This window comes from Schistocerca gregaria, chromosome 9, assembly GCF_023897955.1.
Source record: "Schistocerca gregaria isolate iqSchGreg1 chromosome 9, iqSchGreg1.2, whole genome shotgun sequence".
NCBI lineage: Eukaryota > Metazoa > Arthropoda > Insecta > Orthoptera > Acrididae > Schistocerca > Schistocerca gregaria.
This window is the reverse complement of record NC_064928.1, coordinates 92,381,864-92,406,215: the sequence shown is the minus strand read 5'-3', so window position 1 is coordinate 92,406,215 and position 24,352 is coordinate 92,381,864. Positions and strand designations below refer to the sequence as shown.

The following is a 24,352-nucleotide window of genomic DNA, read 5'->3' as shown; positions in this document are numbered from 1 at the left end:
CATTAGGACGTTTGTTGCTATTTGGTTAGAAGTATTTTAAAATAAACATGGTAAAACATTTACACGTTATTTAAATGAATAAAAAAGACGTAAAACAATTTGTTGTATGTTAAAAATGTTTTTATGTTGTGAACGAAGCGCTTTTACTGTATTATGCTAAAAGTTGTGGGCACTATAATATTATAGGGTAAACTTGGAATAGGAGGCTTACGTGGTGTGGTGAGAAATAAGGGTGGCAATAGATTTCATACGTGTAGCTGCGAGAGAGGGCGTATATAGGGCTGTCACACCAATAACAAGTCTTGGTAATATAACCAAATTAAGTACGATGTGCGACTATGCTGTATGTCTTTTTCCTTAAAATAACCTCCTAATCTATGAGTGAAAGTAAATTTTCTTCGCACTCGGTGAATGATCAGCCCTAAAGCAACTCCTAGTTTCCGTTCGATTTACAGTGCCAGTATTGTTAATCAAAAACTAAAGAACTGGCAACACAATATATAGTCCACAGCAAAATACTATACACGTTAAATGAACGTATTGGTATATCAGTCACATCGTACACACTTACGCTAAAACCGAATATACAAAATATTTTCACTTTCGGAAAAATCTAGTCTGTTAACATTAAATAATCACATCATTTGCAACTCTACGAATTACGTGGTTCCCAAATGATATATGTTTCAATTATTTTCAGATGCATTATTTATCCAAAGTTTATGTCTGAACAAGCAAGTTTCCATGCTTGTTGTACACGCAACACTCGCAGCCATCTTGATGACATAAAATATCTGACAAACTGGCACGCTTTCATTTCAATGGTTTCAAGTGCTAATCATTTCCTATACGTTGGTAGTTCAAAACTATTCTTCTATTCTTTGGCAGTGGGCTTAAGTCCACTGATAAAAAGCACCACGAAAACAACAGTGTGTTGTAGTTTTCTTTTGTTCTTTTCTGTTTCGTCAGTCATATGTTGGTGTAACTGAAGTCTCATATTTGGACTGTGTGCGTCGATAAGTGGTGAGTGCTTGTTGACATCACGTTAAAGTTGTGAAGTTGAAACGGCATCTTCGGGTGATGGAGAATCAGGAGGAGGTGCTTCAATCACTTGAAGACTTCGCGAAAATGAAGCCCAAGGAGATACCAAAAGAATTAGAAGAGTATCTTGAATACGTCGCAAAAACTGGTGACCCAGTGTATCAGTGGTCTGCTGTGAAATGTTTATTCCGAGAAAAACTCTTAAAGGTTATTACAGATTTCTACGAGTCGTGTCCTACGTGCCCAAATAACGAATTTACACCTTGCCCAAATGTAGAACCATTTAATTACGAGAATATGAAGGCGAGTTTACTGGAACGCCTAGATTCTTTCTCTAGTGCACCGTTTACTATTCAGAGATTATGCGAGTTGTTAACGACACCTACTAAAGAATACACCAGAGTGGACAAGTTTATGCGGGCAGTGGAGAAAAATATACTAGTTGTTAGTACAAAAGAACCAGGAAATAGACGATCAGATGTTCAGTCTGATTTCCTAATGAATGGGGTGATGGATGGAAGAGCGCTTGATATTGGTGAAGCTATTGAAACTGTGAGCAGTGATGGCGTTAATTTGTTGCAAACTGAAGAAAATGAAGTGAATGTAAGCAATGGCATTAGAATAGATGAGTTAGACATGGAAAACCGATCTGACATCGAAAACACAAGTGATGCTGTGTGGGATAAAGACCAGAGAGAAAGCTCTGATGCAGAAAAACAGAGTGCAAAAACCAGTGAGAAAAATGGCAAATTAGTCACAGAAAATGAAAGTGGAAGGGAGTCGCCAAAGATTACTGGACAAATTGATGTAAAGGACGAAACGGGAGAATCCCAACAGACTTTAAGTCACCTAAAGGACAAGGCAGAAAGTGATCACAGTTGTGCTGCTCAAGACATAAGTAATACAGTGACTGCACATGAAGTAGCACATGGACAGAAAACAGACAGCACGTCTGTTTTAAGTACAGCAAATGTTACAGAAGAAGAAGAGTCTCCAAAGGAAACGGAAAGTAATGCTAACCAGCTTGTAGATTCAGTGCGTGTGGAGGAAGTATCACACAGTGAAGAAAGGGAACAAGAGCTGATAGCGTCATCAACAGGGATTGTGCTGGAGGCAGATGAGAATGTATCACAAGTAAGTTTAGATGTTAAAATTTATTGAATTGTAAAATAAGAGAAGTAATATGATTTGTTTAATTGTATTGCCTTGTGCAGTGTTAATATGCATTTGAGTGAAAAGTGAATACCTTTTGTGTCACAAAAGTAGTAAACCATTTTGCAGACTCATAATTGTAAGGAAAATGCAGAAATATAGACTCTAAAATATATAGCGTAGCAGTTTTAAGCAAATCTTGTATATTTGCTATCAATTAATTAGAATTTTATTGTAAAATGTCACATTTTCTGTAGACTTAATGTTGTAAGGGACTGGCTATATAAAGAGTGATATATGTATGTTATGTATTAAGATGGTTTTGTTACCAGCTTGTTCATGCCTAGTACATTAATAGCAATAAAGTATAGCCTACATTTTATCATGCTTACGTGCATTACTGTGGAATTGTTTATAAAGGCATCCCAAAAATGAGACTTTAGATTGCTTGTTTTCCATTATCACTTCCACACTTACAAGATCATCAACCAGAAAGCAATTATTTTATAATAATACAAAATTTGTCTGTACTGCCACACTGGAGAGAAGAAATCCTGTTTTCACTTTCTGGAATGAAGGAAAAACTGTTTGCTTTAAATTGTGCTTGCTTTTGATTTTGGAACAGAGATCAGTGATTGAATTTTACCAGTTCATTTGTTGCATCTTAAAATATGAAAGTTGCTGTGCTTGATAAATGATGTGGAATTTTCTGCTTGTTGTGTATGAGAAAACATGAAATATCAGGAGCTTGTTTATCTTCATTAACGTTGTAGTGTGACAGCATTCAGTTTGAACATTTCTGCAAGCCTCTCTCTTTGCCCACATGCAGGTTTCTGCTGTTCCCGAAGACGAAGATGATGTACTGTCAAATGAGTCGTACAGTCCAACACAGCCAGTAGAGACCCTAGTTCCATCACCACCAGCTGTTGTAATTTCGGAGATTGGAGTAGATGAAGGAGAGGAAGTGGGAGACGAGGGCTCTGCAACTGTGGTGGTTAGTCCAGCTGTGCCACAAGGGGACTCGGCCACTCCAGGAGCCGCCGTGGAAGAAGTCGTCATCGCAACTTCAGTTACTGGCTCGGCTCCCGACCAAGTGTTTAGGGAGACTGCAGTGGTAGAAGAATTGGGTGCTGCTCCATTGAGTACACAGCAAGAGGTAGTACCACCAGCAGAGACACCAGTAGTTGAAGAATTGGAGAATGCAATGGTGTCGGAGGTAGAGGAAACTGTAGAAAATGTGAAAGTCCTGGCAGTAGAAGAAATGCAGCCTCTTCCACTTCAGTCTTCACCCTTGCAGCAACAGCAACAACCACCACAACAGCCTCCGAGTTGCGATGAAAGTATGGAAGTGGATGAACAGCTGCAGCTGCAGGAAGAAATGTCCATGGATGGAGATGAACCAATGGACCAGACAGAAGAGATGACCGGTGTTGTTACTGAAGTTGACAGTTAGTGTGGAACGTTATTCTGAGCAGAAGGTGAGTACTAGAAACGATTAGTCTGTAATGAACTGAGAATTGTTATGTACCTGCACATATCTTGGATGAAAAATTTGTACTTTAATATACTTAAAAAGTATTTTGTCAATTTCATTGCAATAAGAAAGTCAGTAATATGAAGTAAACGTAACTGAAGAAAAGAAACTGTTCGATTAATTTTATATCGCGCCACTTACTGAGTCACTGTTAGTGCTCATTGTATGATGGCAATCTGTGAGGAAGAGAGACTTCATATTCAAAATTAAAGAGCACTCCATTCCTCACAAATAAAAAGAAAAATGATCTTAATATCTTATTAGTAGCCATACAGGTTTCAGAGGCTGTAACATTTGATCTTAACGACCACCTAAGAGTAGGCTAAAGCACAAATAACTAAGCAGCTGGGACATGCAAAGGGAAATAAAGAATACAGACAACATTTTAATGCTGTGCAATGTGGTGGTAGTATCATGACCTGTATCTGCACTCCTAGTTTAAGCTGAATTGTGATGTATGCTACAGTATTTGTGAAATATTTTTGGAAAAAAACCATGTACATCTCTGAATCAGCGAGTGTAGAAGTAGCAAACATTTCCCTTGAGAGTGGGAGTGAAGGTATGCAGACTTAATGGTTGCCATAAATTTTGTATTAAATCATTTAGTGTGTCACCTTTCACTCATTACTTGATCCACTATGTGCTTTGATGTGTTGGTTATAAAATCTTGAACATGATAGGGGGCTGCAACTGTAATAGGGCTATACTCTTCATGTAGGGAAATGTAGAAAACAGCCAAGTCAGTTGCAATAGTACAAGATTTACTGCAAACTTAGATCAAGTGGTTTTCAGTAAACTTTGTACTATTGCATCTGAGTTGGCTGTTTTGTTTACCCACAAGAACTGTATGGGTTATCATTTTAACTTTCACATTACAGTTGCGAAATCCCTCAAAAATATGAATGACGTGTTCTGTAGCTCCTGAAAGACAAAAACATGTGCACATGTAAAAAATGTGGAGCTTGAAGTAATTCACCCAAGGATGATGCCATTGCTGAAATATACATGACGGGAGGGGGGGGGGGGGGGGGGGGAGGGGTCAACATTACTTTAACTAGCATGAAATATCTTTAAACAGCTTTAATAAGTGGAGAAAAAAGCAGCAGCAAGAATAAAGTATGTTTTCTGTTTTGTGGGTCCTGTTGCTTGTGTAGTTACATGTGACTTCTCTGTTTCAGTTCTTTGGCTTGCATGCAACAAACTGTATACTTTCTGCGGGCTGTGCAACATCAGACAACCAAGGCATGAGAGATGTGAAAATATCAGGGAACTGGGAAGACATCAGTAAATTATTGTGAACATTAGCCCGTCGATTGTTTTTGTAGGTTGTTAACGTAGGCATTGACTGTACATGAGCATTTTTTTAAAGTTTCTTAAGTACATATGCAGCTGGCAAATGGAGAAAATGTTTAATGGTAATAAATTTCTGTTTTTAATCTGTTTTTTCCGATCACAGAATCTTCATTATGGAAGAGGAAAATATATCCTATGTTTTGTTTTCAATGTCCTGTTTGTTAGTTGAAATGGACAAAGTATTTGTTTGTGATTTTTGTAAATAATAATAAACTTACTCAGTAGAAGCTATGTTATTAAAGTAATTTTTTGAGAGAACATCTATTGCCACGAGACAATTTTGCGCAAGGACAGCTTAGGAAATTAGACTTTAAGCGTTTGCATTTACATATTGTATATTTTGTATGGAATGTCAATGGGATAGTCATTCCCTTCTAGTTGGAAATATTGTGTTATTGACTTGATACATTGTGGTCTTTTATTTAAATCTCTTGTTTGTGGCCTTGCAAGTTCTTGCACAATGATGTATTTCTCCACCAAGCGCTGCAGATGTACGGAGTAGTAAATACATTTCAGCTTAGTGTACACTTTTTGTCATTAGCTGAAAGTGAAAGCAATAGTACCTGAACTTCCTAATTTATACCAATGATATAAACATTTTGTACTCGCACCAAGTGAAGGACAAATTTCAGATCACTCATTTTGAAACTGCTGTGCATTACTGAACCATTGTTAAAGCAGTAATATAAATTTCACACGTATCATGTAAACCATTGTGTATTTGTTTGGATATTGTAACGTTAATAAGTAGGCTATGACCAATGGCAGACATACTGGCATAGGATATGTATTTGGTCATGTCATAACAACTGAAATGTTATCCAGTAACCTCTTCACTGCAATGTGTTCATAAGTTACAAGGAAGAATGTATATTTATTACACGAATATTTGAGCTCATTAATTGTCGAACAAAAAATGTGTATTTTAACCTTGTCAAGTTTTTACTTCGCATTTTAAAAGACTGAAGGCTGGAACTAAGTACCCTAGGACAGGGATTGTCAGTAGCCTGGCTAAAAAGTGTGTCATGACTGTAAATGTGTGATGTCACTGAAAAAATTTGAAACTGTACATAACAGATAAATTCTAAAAAAAGTGACATTGTGACAGAAGTAGCATGCTTGTTAACCCTTGTTTTCTTGTAATACAGGCAGCCTCACAGATCAAGCAGACACATGTATCCATATATTCACTTCAGATTAAAATAAAGCATCTGTGTCAAGGCAGAAAAATATTTTGTATTATAGAATTATGGAAATAGCAATAAAAACACCTGTTAAATAATTTGAATCCAATTTCTTGTGTCTTATTTCAGATTTGCGCGCGCGCGCGCGCGCACACACACACACACACACACACACACACACCCTGGGGTGCTTATGGTGTATGCATAATACTGGTTTTCTCTGTCTAACTTTGCATGTGTGTTGTCAAAAATGACTTGCTCATGAACTATTTTATGACAACAGCCAAGTAAAATCAGCCTGTTTATGATGTGCTTATGTATTTCATAGTGTTTTCTTGTGTGTGATGCCTCTTGACAGTTTAGAGTTCATAAATGACTTAAGTTTTATCTTGAAGGCCAGGTAATTAAATAATATTATTAAAACACATGACAGCAGACAGTTGAATTGCCCTCATACTGAAGGAGTTGTACAGAAACTGAAGTTTCAAATGAGACCTTGTTATTTGTAGCTGCACGATAAGGAGAAACAATTATGACCTACAGGTAAATGGCCCACCCCTCCCCCCAAATCCTTTTAAAAATTGAACTCCAATATCTGGGACAGCTAGAAGTGAAAAAAAAAAAAAAAAATTAGACAAGATTTGAAATTATGTTTGAGGTTTATTTGGTACTCTATCCTGTGCAAGTCTCTTCATTTCCAAATAATTACTGCAATCCACATTCATTTGAACCTGCTTACTGTACCCATCTCATGGCCTCCCTTTGCAATGCCTTCAGGTAACACTTCCCAGCACTTAAATTTATATTCAATGTTAAAAAATTTCTGTTATTGAGAAACACTTTCCTTGCCATTCTACAATTTATATCTTCCTCCTTTATTTATCATATTTATATGGTTGTCTTACTGTCTAAATAGCAGAACTTGTCTACTACTTTAAGTGTCTCATTTCCTAATGATTCCCTCAGCATCAGCCAGTTCAATATGACTACATTCCATTGTGCTTATTTTGCTTTTCTTAATCTTCATCTTATGCCTTCCATTCATTACAGTCAATTCCGTTCAATTGTACTTCCATGTCCTTTGCTATCTCTGACAAAATTACAATGTCACCGGCAAACTGCAAAGTTTTATTTCTTCTGCATTAACTTTAATTCCCTTTCCAGAGTTCTCCTCGATTTCTTTTCCTGCTAGCTAAATGTGTAGATTGAATAGCTGCTGCGACATGCTACATTACTTTCTCATTTCCTTTTCAACTGTGGCTTCCATTTATTGCCCTTTGACTTATGTAACTGCAGTCCAATTTCTGCCAAGTTATAAATAGCCTTTTGCTTCTAGTATTTTACCCCTCCCCCCCACGAACCGTGAACCTTGCGTTGGTGGGGAGGCTTGCGTGTCTCTGTGATACAGATAGCCGTACCGTAGGTGCAACCACAATGGAGGGGTATCTGTTGAGAAGCCAGACAAACGTGTGGTTCCTGAAGAGGGGCAGCAGCCTTTTCAGTAGTTGGATGGGCAACAGTCTGGATGATTGACTGAACCAGCCAGCCTTGTACCACTAATCAAAATGGCCTTGCTGTGCTGGTACTGCGAACGGCTGAAAGCAAGGGGAAACTAAGGCCGTAATTTTTCCCGAGGGCATGCAGATTTACTGTATGATTAAATGATGATGGTGTCCTCTTGAGTAAAATATTCCAGAGGTAAAATAGTTCCCCATTCGGATCTCCGAGGCGGGGACTACTCAAGAGGATGTCGTTATCAGGAGAAAGAAAACTGGTGTTCTACGGATCAGATCGTGGAATGTCAGATCCCTTAATTGGGCAGGTAGGTTAGAAAATTTAAAAAGGGAAATGGATAGGTTAAAGTTAGATATAGTGGGAATTAGTGAAGTTCGGTGGCAGGAGGAACAAGACTTTTGGTCAGGTGATTACAGGGTTATAAACACAAAATCAAATAGGGGTAATGCAGGAGTAGGTTTAATAATGAATAGGAAAATAGGAATGCGGGTAAGCTACTACAAACAGCATAGTGAACGCATTATTGTGGCCAAGATAGATACGAAGCCCACACCTACTACAGTAGTACAAGTTTATATGCCAACTAGCTCTGCACATGACGAAGAAATGTAGGATGAAATAAAAGAAATTATTCAGATAGTGAAGGGAAATGAAAATTTAATAGTCATGGGTGACTGGAATTCGAGTGTAGGAAAAGGGAGAGAAGGAAACGTAGTAGTTGGATATGGATTGGGGCTAAGAAATGAAAGAGGAAGCCGCTTGGCAGAATTTTGCACAGAGCACTACTTAATCATAGCTAACACTTGGTTTAAGAATCATGAAAGAAGGTTGTATACATGGAAGTACCCTGGAGATACTAAAAGGTATCAGATAGATTATATAATGGTAAGACAGAGATTTAGGAACCAGGTTTTAAATTGTAAGACATTTCCAGGGGCAGATGTGGAATCTGACCACAATCTATTGGTTATGAACTGTAGATTAAAATTGAAGAAACTGCAAAAAGGTGGGAATTTAAGGAGATGGGACCTGGACAAACTGAAAGAACCAGTGGTTGTACAGAGTTTCAGGGAGGGCATAAGGGAACAATTGACAGGAATGGGGGAGAGGAGAACAGTAGAAGAAGAATGGGTTGCTTTGAGAGATGAAGTAGTGAAGGCAGCAGAGGATCGAGTAGGTAAAAAGACGAGGGCTAGTAGAAATCCTTGGGTAACAGAAGAAATATTGAATTTAATTGATGAAAGGAGAAAATATAAAAATGCAATAAACGAAGCAGACAAAACGGAATACAAAAGTCTCAAAAATGAGATCGACAGGAAGTGCAAAATGGCTAAGCAGGCATGGCTAGAGGACAAATGTAAGGATGTAGAGGCTTATCTCACTAGGGGTAAGATAGATACTGCCTACAGGAAAATTAAAGAGACCTTTTGAGATAAGAGAACCACTTATATGAACATCAAGAGCTCAGATGGAAACCCAGTTCTAAGCAAAGAAGGGAAAGCAGAAAGGTGGAAGGAGTATATAGAGGGTCAATACAAGGGCGATGTACTTGAGGACAATATTATGGAAATGGAAGAGGATGTAGATGAAGATAAAATGGGAGATACGATACTGTGTGAAGAGTTTGACAGAGCACTGAAAGACCTGAGTCGAAACAACATTCCATTGGAACTACTGACGGCCTTGGGATAGCCAGTCCTGACAAAACTCTACCATCTGGTGAGCAAGATGTATGAAACAGGCGAAATACCCTCAGACTTCAAGAAGAATATAATAATAACAATCCCAAAGATAGCAGGTGTTGACAGATGTGAAAATTACCGAACTATCAGTTTAATAAGCCTTAGCTGCAAAATACTAACACGAATTCTTTACAGACGAATGGAAAAACTAGTAGAAGCCGACCTCAGGGAAGATCACTTTGGATTCCGTAGAAATACTGGAACACGTGAGGTAATACTGAGCTTACGACTTATCTTAGAAGAAAGATTAAGGAAAGGCAAATCTACATTTCTTGCATTTGTAGACTTAGATAAAGTTTTTGACAATGTTGATTGGAATACTCTCTTTCAAATTTTAAAGGTAGCAGGGGTAAAATACAGGGAGCGAAAGGCTATTTACAATTTGTACAGAAACCAAATGGCAGTTATATGAGTCGAGGGACATGAAAGGGAAGCAGTGGTTGGGAAGGGAGTGAGACAGGGTTGTAGCCTCTCACCGATGTTATTCAATCTGTATATTGAGCAAGCAGTAAAGGAAACAAAAGAAAAATTCAGAGTAGGTATTAAAATCCATGGAGAAGAAAGAAAAACTCTGAGGTTCACCGATGACATTGTAATTCTGTCAGAGACAGCAAAGGAGTTGGAAGAGCAGCTGAATGGAATGGACAGTGTCATGAAAGGAGGATATAAGATGAACATCAACAAAAGCAAAATGAGGATAATGGAATGTAGTCAAGTTGGGTGATGCTGAGGAAATTAGATTAGGAAATAAGACACTTAAGGTAGTAAAGGAGTTTTGCTACTTGGGGCGCAAAATAACTGATGATGGTCGAAGTAGAGAGGATATAAAATGTAGACTGGCAATGGCAAGGAAAGTGTTTTTGAAGAAGAGAAATTTGTTAACATCGAATGTAGATTTATGTATCAGGAAGTCGTTTCTGAAAGTATTTGTATGGAGTGTAGCCATGTATGGAAGTGAAACATGGACGATAAATAGTTTGGACAAGAAGAGAATAGAAGCTTTCGAAATGTGGTGCTGCAGAAGAATGCTGAAGATTAGATGGGTAGATTGCATAATTAATGAGGATGTATTGAATAGGATTGGGGAGAAGAGAAGTTTGTGGCACGACTTGACCTGAAGAAGGAATCGGTTGGTAGGACATGTTCTGAGGCATCAAGGGATCACCAGTTTAGTACTGGAGGGCAGCGTGGAGGGTAAAAATCGTAAAGGGAGACCAAGAGATGAATACACCAAGCAGGTTCAGAAGGATGTGGGTTGCAGTAGGTACTGGGAGATGAAGGAGCTTGCACAGGATAGAGTAGCATGGAGAGCTGCATCAAACCAGTCTCAGGATTGAAGACCACATCAACAATAACATTTTACCTCTGCTGCCTTCAGAAATTTATGGAATGTATTCCAGTCAACATTATCAAAAGCTGTCTACAAATACCTTTACTTCTAAGATAAATCAAGGGTGCCTCACTGGGTTTCTAAATTTCTTCAGAACCTAAATTATTTTCCTGAGGCCAGCTTCTACCGATTTTTCAATTTTTCTGTAAATAATTCATGTCAGTATTTTGCAACGACGACTTGTTAAACTTAAAGTTCAATAATATTCACACCTGCCAGCCCCTGCTTTCTTTGGAATTGGTATTCTTATGTTCGTCGTGAAGGCCGTTTGCATATTCCTCCTTTCTCATTTCTTTAGCACACACTCCCTAGGATACGAGCAGTTCTGAGGGACTGTTGTCTATTACATCTCAACTCTTGACATTCGTGCATCTGACTCATTTCTCCAAAGGCCTCTTTTATTTTTCTGTAGACAGTATCAATCTTTCCCCTAATTATACATACATCTGTAGACTCACATTTGTCCTCTACCCACTCCTGCTTAGCCAATTTGCATTTTGTGCTAATCTCATTTTTTAGACATTTGTATTTCTTTTTACCTGCTTAATTTGCTGCATTTTTATATCTTCTTTTATCAGTTAATTTCTATGCATGGGATATTTGAGGATTTCTACTAGACATTATCTTTTTACATATTTACGATATTGCAATGCCCGAGCAGGCACTGTTTTCTGAAACAAAAAAGCTTATAAAGGTTTGAAATTATTTGTAAAGTTTGTTGGAAGTCCCTAAGTGCTCTTATTCTTAAAATACTAAATAAAATAAGTTTGGGTGATTTGTGCACTGTGAATACACTGCATCAAGGCAAACACAGTTTCTAATTTTTATACTTATTGTGTTAAAACTTTAGTGTGAGATTATACCTCCTAATGAATACATAATGACAGCAGCAAATGTTATTTTATTACAAAGAAAATCACTGCTCTTGCCAGTTCCCACCTGCAGAGTTCTGAGTAACTGTTGTCTGGGGCAACTCCCTTCGTATCTACTTAACTAGTGCAACTTGCTTCCTCTTGAACCTACTTACTGTAATTGAGCCTTGGCCTCCCATTACAAAGTTATAGTGAGCAATCTAAGAGAACACCAAGTAGGCATTACATTTAAGATGGAAAACCATGAGCTGAGGAGTAAACCTTTGTAAAAATGTTAATGGCATATGGCATTGTTAATGGGAAATCCCACGGAGTGGGGTCAACTGCCCGTTGACAAAAGTGTTCTTCTTGTGTGGACACGCCCCATTTCCTCACGGATAAGTGAGAATCGTGCCTTATATGTATTTATATAGTCTAGGTGATTGTACTGGGCATATGTATAGTCTAAAGTCATGTTTGTGTTGTTTGATGATGATGGAAGAGGATGGGTGAAACCTGGGATCAGCACATACCATACTGCGCTAAATTAGCACCGAGGGGGCTGCTGAGCTTAGTGTCCCCCAACAGATTAAGCAGCATTGACACTGTCACATCCCCTCACTTCACGAGTCATTGGAGAGAGACATGGAATTTAATGCGGGACACTGGTGCATACCTCCCCTCCCCTTTCTGACCAAATACTGGCAGTGAAAATATCGTCCACCGGGCTTAAAACCATTTTATCTCTAAGTCAAGTGCGACCACATGAGTGTGTGTCAACAGTCTCAGTACGGAGGCAAATTCAGTAAGTTGGTTTTCTTAGAAGTCCGAACACTTTGCTAATAGGAGTAGTCACTTGAAAGGGTCTTAGAAAGTGACTGGTGTAGGGGCAACAGATGACAGAGATTTTTATGATTTGAGATCTCAATAGAACAAATATCAGTGTCATTACTTAATATGTTATGAGATGAGAATTAAAACTCAAAAACTGTAATTCACAAAAAAACTTCTTTGGCTTAATTTTACTCGCCATCATTCTCATTTGTACAAATTACGCTTACCTAATGGTTCACAGATATGTGTAGGATGTTTGTTATGCTTATGGTCAATTATTGTGATACATAAATAAAAACCGGTCATGTAGCATTTGCCTAAAATTTATTTGTATAAATGAAGTAAAATTCACAAGGATTAATAGAATTAAACAAAAAATTGTAGCTGACTGACCATTTACATAAAAAATCTACTATAAGCATGTAGTAAATTTCTTCCTACCATAAAGTTTAGAGCTTTCAGCACATTCATCTTGCTTTGTCAGCTGAACTGGAGGACAGATGAGATAAAAGCTTGATGTCATAATACAAGAGAGCTCCCTCAAATATGGTGTATTGCACATAGTAAGCTACAATCTTAACAAGCAGTTTTACATTGACATAGGTACACCCAGTAATTTAATCATAAAATATTAATCCCACTTGGATTAAGAAGAAAAGAGTAAAGGATGTAGTCACTCAGGCTTTATGTTTCCCATCTTTGATATTCTCACACATTTTCATTGATTCATTGTCCTCTGAAGATTACATCAAGAAAGAGAACCTTCAGAGATGTGGAATGACTCAAAGTATTCTCTTAATAAAGACAAACAAATTAAACCTGTTTACTCTAGCTGACTTTCTTCCATTTGATCTGTAACTAGGAGATCCTCAAGAGTGTAGATTGTGTCATGAAATAAAAAAAAGATATATGCTAATTGTCATTCCACAGTACTAAATGAAATGGTTTATGGAGCTGGAATAAGCCAAAACTGTATTAATTATATTTTTATTTAAGATATAATAACAAACTTGTCATAATACGTGTAAACGTATAATACATTGATGTACATGTGAAATCTTAGGTTACTGTAGCCAAGCATCACCAAACAGAAAAATCAGTTTACCACACAGAGTTACATTGATCACAATACTTGCACCTCATGGACACATGACTGCTATCTCTGGCTACTCTGGCGATAATTCTGGCTTGCTTGTGTAAATGGGTGTGCGTTTCCTTTCTGGCCTGCTTGTGTAAATGTGTGTGCATTTCCTTTCTGTAGAAGACTTCGGCTGAAATCTCAGTGTGCAGAAATCTTTTCATTGTGCCTGGCTCCGACTTAATGTGTCATATTTACGCTGAGAAGTGACCTATCCTTTTCATAATATTGTTGATATTCCAACCTGGATTTTCCATTATAGAGTATCTCAGTTCGTTTCTGAAGATGACAGTTGTTAATGCTCAATTTAGGACTAAAAGGAGAGGAATTACTTCCGTAAAAATGTGATGCACAACTATTTAGCGTAGATAAAATATGTGACACATTAAATCATGAACTACATGACAAATTGTGACAACTGTTCTGTGAAAAAAAAGTAGAACAATATACAGTAAACTTCAGTGACATGTTCCAAGGGTTTGAGTGAACAAATTAGTTTTGTCCTTAACAGGCCCAATGTTACAAACGGGTAAAATATTACAAATGAGACAAAACAGTTGAGTAAATTTTTGTGACTAGGCAAGTGAGACTACAGTGACTGAAAAAAAGAAAAAAATAAGGGATGTGAGTAGCAGGGGTAATTTACAAAGTGGTCCAGGTGGGACCTGCACTTTATAAGTGATGAATAAGGGGACAATACTAAGCTTGAGAAAGTAGACATAATTATGTTTATAAATTTCTATTATTTCAATGTGGTTCACCTTCTTCCCTTTGTGGATTTATGCAAGAGTTCATGTTGCTCCTTGTAACTGCTTTAAGCAGGTGGTCTGCAGAAGTAGTGTGTCCTTTTTTAAGTGTCCAGCTTCTATGGTGTTCCATCAAATAAGTAGAGATTTACCAGTTTGTAAAATAATAACTACTGTAGAATAGTACATCAGTGTCATGTGTTCCTCATTCATAATTATATGATATTCTTAACAACACACTGCATTAACAATGTACTAACAGTATACTGCTTAATACCATCTGTGTTTACTCCAGATGAATTTAAGGCTGATATACTGACAAAAGCTGCTGCTTCTTCAGTTGTATGACAGTTGCCCAGAAAGCAATGCATCACAGCCGAAAACAATGATATGTATGCAAAACATTACGTGTGTATTATCTGAAGTCTCCTGAGGGAGTGTGCCAAGTTTCCGTCACTTTCAACAGATAGCATAGCTTCAGAATAGCTTCAAAATGGCATCCCTAGATGATATATGTTACAAGCAATGTGCTGTCATTGAATTTCTCAATGCAGAGAAAGAAACTGTGGAGAATATTTTAAAACACTTGTGCAAAGTCTATGGAGCATCTGCTGTTGATAATATTACAGTTAGTCACTGGGCATGGAGGGTGGGGTCATCAGAAGGCGATTCAGTGGAGCTCCACGGTTTGCAGCAGTCAGGGAGACAATCCATGGCTGTCACACCTGACAGCCCGGACCTATCTCCCTCAGACTTCCACCTGTTTGGGCCATTAAAGGATGCCATTCGTGGAAGACATTTTGAGGGCACTGAGGAGGTGATTCACTCAGTGAAGCACTGGTTCCATGACCAGGACAAGGATTGGCGCTGAGAGGACATACACGCCCTTGTTTTGTGCTGGAGGAAGACCGTAGAATGGGATGGAGATTACTTGGAAAAATAGGGTGTGTAGATAAAACACCATTCTTTCGTGTGTGTAATTCTTACTATGTTCAATAAAGAATTGTTGAAGAAAAAAAATTGGTGCATTACTTTCTGTGCAACCCTTGTATTAGATAACTGCTGTTTATCTTCTACTGCTAACTTGGTATTTGTTTGAATACATTGGTATATTTTTAATCAAGTAACTATTTGCTTCCTTGAGAACAACAACACAGTATGTCATGTTGTTCGGAGTTATAATGAACACATCTGCTTGGCATGTAGCAGTCCATGAATCAAAATAAGCAGGAACCATAGTTTTTAGAGGAGCTGATAATGAAGAATTCTTTTTTTTTAGTTTTCTTTGGGTTGTTAAAGATTGCCAGTTGTTTGTTTTGTGTTAGATTAGAGCTCGTTTTTAAAAATTGACATATGCCAATTGGAAGTAGCAAACTTTGTTTATACAAAACTTTGTTACATCACAATTGCTTACATATGTATAAAATATTCACATTACTGGTTTTGTCAAACAGCTGCCATTTTCAGATGTGCTTAATGAATTAAAAAGCTTTGTACACATATATACACAGATATAGTTCATAGGCACTCGAACATCACGAAGTCATTTAAAGTTTCAATTAATGTACATCATACCATCACACGATAAAAGATTGCATTTAGAATAGTGCTTTATTTTATTCTGTGGGGTAATGGGAGAGAGAGTGTCCAGGAAATGGGAAGGAAGAGGTAGGGGTAAGAGGAGGAGGGGGCAAAAAACAAATGTGAAATGGGGCATAACAATGTTCTTTGCATCTTTGTATGCATTCTGTTGTTGAATACCTTTGCACAACAATGGATAATTCAATGGTGGACCATAGATGAAGAGTCAGTGTCTACACGAAAAATTATATTCCTGTCTTGTATTGGGATACTGCAATTCATATTTTAGCAGAAAGGGTTTTAAATTATAATCGACAAAGACTATTAACAAATAAATGTGTTGGGTAGTGACTGTAAAAATGCCAAGTTTGATTGACTGATCCATTTATTCCTTCATTTATTGTGCTGCACAGACGCTGTCAAGGGGTATGTTCAATGAGTTGAGATATACATTAACAAGAGACAGTGAAATAATGGACACTTTGTCTGTATTCTGTATTAACAATGAACAGTCACAGTACAGCTTAATCCTGTTCACTGTTATGCCATTCTAAACTTAGTCCCCTTAAAGAGACCTCTACATTATGTGTTGTTCTATACTTTTCACAAAATTCTTATAGCTCAGTCAGTTCAGACACATGGTGGAACTTGGCATTTTTTGCATTAACAAATTATTGACATTGACAAGTGAAACTTTGCTGTTTAGGTATTTTAATGCAGTAAAATGTGCTCAAAATGAAATTCCATGGGACTAAAATATTTTTTTCAAATTGATCGAGTTTCCGGTTTCCACAAAACTCACTAGGCTACATAAAATTTGTCATGTACCATACACAAAAGTATAAATTTGTAATTAAGCACATATTTACGTACCTCCACTCTTGCATAATTGATATTCATTTACTGTATGTCATACAACAGAACACTAGAATATTACACTTACTGATAAATAATACAACATTTCTGTATTTTTACTCTAACTTGCACCCAGTATGTCTGCTGGGGTGCCTAATCCGAGATGTGGAGAGGGTCTTGCCTGTGCTGTTGAGTGTGCAGGGTGCAGTCGTCTGCACGTTGTGACTCGCATCACCTCCAACAACATCTGTCACGTAGGTTCTGAGGCCGTCCCCTGTTCGTGCCGGCAGGTAGCGGAGCTGGCCTCGCAAGCCGGTTGTGAGCAGAGCTTGTAATTTGCAGCCCGTTCCCAGTGTTGACTGGTTTTTTTTTCAGTTAGGAGCCGAGTAGAGGGTCGCAACCTAAGGCTTCGTTGACTCTGTGATGGTCTTGGCTGTAGATTTTTAGACCTGCATTATCATGTGAGGATTTGTGGGACTCCCATTGAGAGGTCAGGGGTGCACTACTTATGTAACAGAGTACTTAGAGTAGGCAATAGTTTAAGGTGTTCTGACGAACACTCATAAGCTGGTATGCAGCGAGGGAAGTCAAATGGCATTCAGAATAAACACATTTCAATTGTCACAATTTTATGAGTAAACTGCCTAAGTATTCGTAATAAAGTTCACAAATTTAGTGTCCTCCGGGGACACTCTTGCACACACATTATTCTTGGCACCGAGAACTGGCTGAAACCCAAAGTGGAAAGCTCTGGAATATTTCGCAATTCTTGGAACTATATCAGAAAAACAAATTAGAGGCCATAGGATGCGGAGTGTTCATTAAACTTGACAAAAATATTATCTCAGTTGAGATCGAAGTTGCATGTGACAGTGAAGTCATTCAAAGAGTCATTCAAAGAAAGTTCTAGAGTCATTCAAAGAAAGTCTACAGACAGCAGTTCGTAAATACCCAGATAACGAAATACTAGTTGGAGGTGACTTTAACCTGCAAGTATAGACGGGGGTGTTTATGGATTCATTGTGGGGTGTACAGACTGTCACACGAAATACTTTTGAACACTTTTTCTGAAAACTGTCTTGAGCAGCCAGCAAGGCAGCCCAAACACAGTGGAAATATCTTAGACCTTGTAGCTACAAATAAGTGGACATTATTGGCAATGTCAGTATAGAAACAGGGATTAGCAATCATGATGTCATTATATCAACTATTATTACAAAAGTTAATAAATCAGTCAAGAAGTTCAAAGCGTGTTTCTGCTACATAGAGCAGTCAGTCAGTTATCAGCATCTCATATAGACAGCGAATTGGTGTCACTTAGTTCCAATAACATGGATGTAGAAGAATTATGTGTAAAGTTTAAGCAGATTGCAAATTGTGGTCTGGAGAGTTGTGTGTCTAGTAAGTGGATAGCACATGGAAAAGACTCACCATGGTTTAACAACAAAATTCAGTGGATTCTGAGGAAGCACAGGCTGTAGCACTCTCTAGTCAAAAGGGAACACAGAAATGATGACAAGTGAAGGTTAGTAGAGATTTGTGTGTCTGTGAAAAGATCTATGCATGGAGCATAAAAAGCTGTCACCATCACACCTTAGCAAAAGATTTGGCACAGAATTTGAGAAAATTCTGGTCTTGCATAAAATCGCTGAGTGGGTCTAAGGCTACCATTAAGTCCCTTACTGACCAGTCTGGTGTTGCAGTTGAGGACAGCAAAACGGAAGCCAAAGGTTTAAAATTCACATTCAAGGAATTGTTTACACAAAAGAATCACACAAACATACCGTCATTTGACCATCGGACAGACTCCTGGATCGACAACATGGTAATAAGAATACCCAGTCTAGAGAAAGAACTGAAAGATTTGATACCAATTACCAGGTCTGGATGGAATCCCCATTGCATTTTACAAAGAGTACCCTAAGGCACTGGCCCCTTACCTAGCTTGTATTTATTGTGAATCTCTTGCCCAGCACAAGTCCCAAACAACTGAAAAAAACTGCAGGTGGCTCCGGTATATAAGAAGGGTAAACAAATGGACCTGTAAAATTCCTTACCAATATCGTTTACTTTGGTTTGCTGCAGAATTCTTGAACATATTCTCAGTTCAAATACAATAAACTTTCTGGAGACAGGGAAGCTTATGCCCACAAATCAGCACAGTTTTAGAAAGCATCACTTGTGCGAAACTCAGCTTGTCATTTTCTCATATGATATACAGAGAAGTGTGCATGAAGGGCAATAGGGTAATTCCATATTTCTAGATTTCTGGAAAGCATTTAACACAGTGCCCCAATGCAGGCTCTTAATGAAAGTATGAGCATATGGAGTAAGTTTGCAGATATGCGAGTGGCTTGAAGACTTCTTAAATATAGAATCCAGTATGTTGTCCTCGACAGTGAATGTTTGTTAGAGACAAGGGTATTGTTAGGAGTGCTCCAGTGAAGAGTGATAGGACCGCCATTGTTCTCTATAAACACAAATGATTTGGCAGACAGGGCAGGCAATAATCTGCACTCGTTTGCTGATGATGTCGTGGCGTGTGGTAAGGTGTCGAAGTTGATTGACTGTAGGAAGATACAAGATAAAATTTCCAATTGGTGTTATGAATGGCAGCTAGCCCTAAACATGGAAAAACATAAGTTAATGCAGATGAGAATGAAGGTCAAACCTCTAATGTTCAGATACATTATTACCAGTGTCCTGCTTGACACAGTCAAGTTATTTAAATATCTGGAAAATATGTGGACATAATGTTGCAAAGAGATATGAAGTGGAACGAGTATGTGATAACTGTGATACGGAAGGTTTATTGGGACTGCACATGGGGCACCGGTGCAACCTATTCTCGAGGACTGCTCAAGTGTTCGGGATCCATACCAGGTCGGTACTGAAGGAGGACATTGACGCAATTCAGAGGTGGGCTGACAGAGCTGTTGCTCGTAGGTTCAAACAACACGCAGATGGTTCAGGAGCTCAAATGGGAATCCCCAGAAGAAAGACATCATTCTTTTCGAGAAACACTATTGAGAAAATTTAGAGAACCGGCATTTAAAGCTGACTGCTGAACTAGTCTACTGGCGCAAACATACATTCCACATAAGGACAACGAAGATAAGACACAAGAAATTAGGGCTCATATGGAGGTATATACTCATAGACAGTCATTTTTCCTTCCCTCTATTTGTGAGTGGAACAGGAAAGGAAATGACAAGTAGTGGTACAGGGTACCCTCTGCCGTGCACCATACAGTGGCTTGTGGAGTATCTATGTAGATGCAGAACTTCAACTTCATTTATTTTTGTATGTGCATACATATTATTCTCATATTTATTTGCTTTACATTTCACATTTTTCACCACATATCAAGGACAGAAACCTGTTTGAATTCCCTGTTCAAAACTATTTTTTCTACACAATATTTTACACTTTACAATAGTTATAACAACTTGGGAGAATTTGTGTGTGCTGCAAATTGCATAATATCATTTATTGATGCAATAGCTTTTTCAAGAGACATCATTTTGCTCCTCTTCTTCTTCTTTTGTTTTCTCCGGCACATCTGCTTTATTGCAGATTTCTACTACATCTATTGCTGAAGTAAAAGTGGAGTGAGTTGACAGAAAGTCAACGCTAGATGTAATGTTTCAAATTTTAATTAATTCAGTGATTGCTGTCGCATTATCTTGAGATTTGATGGCAGAAGAAGTGTCTTTTTCTCGGCCTCCAAATTCCACTTTGTTGAAGCATTCGGTTATAGTTTTGGGCTTTTTTTCCCATACTGCCAGGCCAATCCAATTTACTGCATCCAGGACAGACTCTGACTGTACGAGAGCAAATGCGCATTCTGCTTCTTCAATAATAAGAATAAGAGACTGCGTCAGTAATTGCCTGTGATGGGACTTGAATGTGTAAATAACCCTGGTCCACGGGTTGTGTCAGGCAAGTTGAACCTGGTGGGAACCAAGCCAGTTTCACATTTGATAACTTGACTTTTGAGTGACAGGTTACATTGTCAAGAAAAATGAGAACTTGGCAATTTCCTTTTCTTTATTTTGGCATTGAAAGCGTCCAGCCATTCTTCCATAAGAACATTCACCATCCATGCTTTTTTATTGCTTTGCCTTCGTGACTGGAAACTTACTGACATCAATGTTTTTGAATCATAATTTGCAAGTAGGTTGTACAGTACTGTCTTCCATTCTTTTGTTACACTGTCCTGCATGTCCTTAGCTTCCCCACACATTTCATTCCACATGGTGTTATTCCTAGCTTTGAAACTGTCCAGTCATCCTGTGGATGCCTTAAACTCTGTATTTCCAAGCTCTTTAGCGACTTTCAGAGCCTCGCCTCATAACGTGGGTCTAGACAAACTTAAATTTTTTGCCCACGCATTTATGAACCATTCCCACACTACCTCATTATTTTCTTCAGTTCCTGTCTCCTCATCCTTTCTTTTCATTTGCATAGTCCTTTTCATTCAGTCATCCCATATCATATCCTTTTTTCTTAAAGTATCATAAATGTGTGTTTTACCACATTTGAAACACAACATTATTTCGCACACAGAGAACTCGTCATTCTCACTCCTTTCATTAAGTGATAGTGGTACAGACTTCTGGTTCGACATCATGTTATTGCTCAAAGTGCTACTAGTTAGCTGAAACTGGCAGAAAATAGTTAAAACCATTGTTTAATGGAACAACACTCTTTCACTGAGCAGATTGCAGCAGAGCGTTCATAGGTGCACAACAGTGTTCCAGTGTGTGCCTGCATGAATCAGTATTAATGGAAATTGAGAAACGCCAATAAATAAAGTGCTTGCAAACGAATCATCTCCTTTAATGTACCAAGACTGCAACATAGCTTGTTCGTAATCGCACAGAGTGGCACGGTTTGATGTCCACACCTGCTGTGCTGAAACTGTTTTATTGGTTTTGTGCTGCTTAATAGCAATGTCAAGGATGTACAGTCTTTGTGTTACGTGACCTTGTAGATTTGCGAGTAACTAATGTATACTGTAACCCAGTACTACCGCAAAATCTCTTTTCTGCATTATACAATGAATCATTAATTAAATCTTAAATCTGTATTCTGATTCATTGTTAGGCATATTCTGCTGTACACATACACACACACACACACACACACACACACACACACACACACACACACACACACACACAAATAAATAAAATAACATAAAATGCATTGAGACTGAAATACTTTTACAGATTTGGCGGATTTCCGGGTTATACACATTCCACTTTGATCAAGTTTTACGAAATGGTAGATGATATCCTCAGTGGTGAGGCTCTTCTAGAACACAGATTGTTACTAAATCAGGATCCTGTATTTGCAGACACGATCAGCCATTCTTGAGTACATTATTTTCTACAAAACTTCTGAGAAGGAAATTAATAGTGAAATGGATCAATAGTATCTGTCCTATTATCTTTCTCAAACAGGTATCTACCAAAGGCATACAGCATCCAATCCAAAGTATCTCAACTCCCATAAGTAATGCAGAATGGGCAACTAGATATCACAATAGGTACCTACCAGTATAAAAGGAGGCAGAGAGTATGATGTCAGTACAGGAGCAGTAACAGCAGATTGGATCAATCAAGATAGCTCAAATGTGGACTACTCGTTAGATGTCACCTGAGTGACAAACCAATCAGGGACATTTCAGTTCTTCTGAAACTACTCAGATCGACTGTTTGTGCTGCAATTTTGATGTGGAAATGCGTAGGAAAAACCACAGTTGAACTGAGGTTAGGCAGAGCTAACATGCTGTCAGACAGCAACTTTAAGTGTGATTGTGAAAAATCACATGAAATCAGCAGGTAGACTCTCTCACGAGTTTCAGTGTGTTACCAACAGTCCAATTAGCACCGTGACTGTGTACAGAATTACAAAGAACGAAATACACTGGTGGAGCAGCTCCTCGTAAGCCGTACATTTCTTCAGCTGATGCTTGAAGTGGTGTAAAATGCTATGCTACTGGACAGCAGAGGGCTGGAAATAGTAATTTGGAGTAATCAATCACACTGTACCATGTGACAGTTTGGTATAAGTGTTTGGGTTTGTTAATAGGTTGGGGAATGTTACCTGCCATCATGTGGAGTGCTGATAGTGAAGTATGGAGGAGGTGGTGTTTCTGTATGTAGGTCTTTTTGTGGTCAAGGTTTGGTCTCCTTATTGCACTTAAGGAAATGTTAGATGCAGATGCAGAAAAGTATGTACATATTTTGCGGTATTGTGTATTGTGTACAGCAGAGGAACAGTTCAAAGATGATGATTGTATCAGCATGACACTGTACCCTGTTATAAAGCAGCACCTGTCAGGCAATGGCTTGTGGACAGTAATATTCCAGAAATAGACTGGCATGCCCAGAGTCCTCACCTAAACCCAGTGGAATACCTTTAGGAGAAGTTTGAACGTCAGTTTCACTCCAGAACCTTAGCGTACTACACCACTACCTCCCTCTCCTTTCATCTCTTGAGGAAAGAAGCAGTGCCATTCCTCCACAGACTTTCAAGACACCTCACTGAAAATATCTCCAGCATAGCTCATCATGTCCATAAAGGAGAGGGGTACACACACCCTATATTAATTTTCAGTAACTGGTGTCGACATACTTTTGTCAGATAGCACACTCTAGTCTGTCTGGAGAGATGGCTTATGAAAGTGATGCATTAAACCTGCTGTTCAGTACAGTATCTGTAGTGGCAGCGATTTTTTGTTACCTGCCCATTGATATAATGTGGTATAATTTTTTAAACCAATTTCACACCTAGACACTCAAAATACTGATGGCCCAGAAACATGCTGTAAGGATTATATCTAGTGTCCATCCTCAAACTTCATGTGTATAACTGTTTAACAAATTAGGCATACTGACGACAGCCTCACAACATGCTCTCTTATGAAGTCTTATTGTGAAAAGAACTGAAATAACTTCCACCATTGACAACTTGAGCTTATTCACTGTAAAAGTACTCGACCACTTACCTAGTGAATTAAAGGTGCCAGTAGATGATGAAAATTTGTAAAAACTGGTCGAAATAATTTCTGCTTGAGAACTCTTACACCATAGATGAATTTCTGAATAGAGTCTATGTGATTGGGTTGGATGGATCAAATTTTGTACCAAGCTAGGTGGCGCAATGGTTAGCACACAGGACTCGCATTCAGGAGGACGACGGTTCAATCCCGTATCCAGCCATCCTGATTTAGGTTTTCCGTGATTTTCCTAAATCGTTTCAGGCAAATGCTGGGATGGTTCCTTTGAAAGGGCATGGCCGCTATCCTTCCCCAACTCGAGCTTGCGCTCCGTCTCTAATGACCTTGTTGTCGACGGGACATTAAACACCAACACCACCATCAAATTTTGTTGCAGATTAATGCTTAAGTTAAGGAATGTCCAGAT

General features: G+C 38.3%; 2 protein-coding genes across 2 annotated transcripts in view; one reads left to right on the top strand and one right to left on the bottom strand.

Moving 5' to 3' along the window:
• Window positions 1-24,352, bottom strand: part of LOC126292309 (probable 4-coumarate--CoA ligase 1) — a 355,684-nt gene that overhangs the window by 33,379 nt on the left and 297,953 nt on the right. The gene's annotated exons all lie outside the window — the stretch shown is intronic.
• LOC126292310 (serine/threonine-protein phosphatase 4 regulatory subunit 2-like) lies at window positions 590-6,373 on the top strand. Its single transcript, XM_049986242.1, has 3 exons — window positions 590-2,175; window positions 3,023-3,671; window positions 4,906-6,373. Exons 1-2 carry the CDS (start codon window positions 1,081-1,083, stop codon window positions 3,644-3,646), a joined length of 1,719 nt encoding a protein of 572 aa, XP_049842199.1. The 5' UTR covers window positions 590-1,080; the 3' UTR covers window positions 3,647-3,671; window positions 4,906-6,373.

Excerpts from the sequence above, each read along its gene's own strand:
- LOC126292310 (XM_049986242.1), top strand. The coding sequence starts at position 1,081 with ATGGAGAATCAGGAGGAGGTGCTTCAATCACTTGAAGACTTCGCGAAA. Across the intron at positions 2,176-3,022 it reads CAGATGAGAATGTATCACAA|GTTTCTGCTGTTCCCGAAGA; the intron begins GTAAGTTTAGAT and ends GCCCACATGCAG.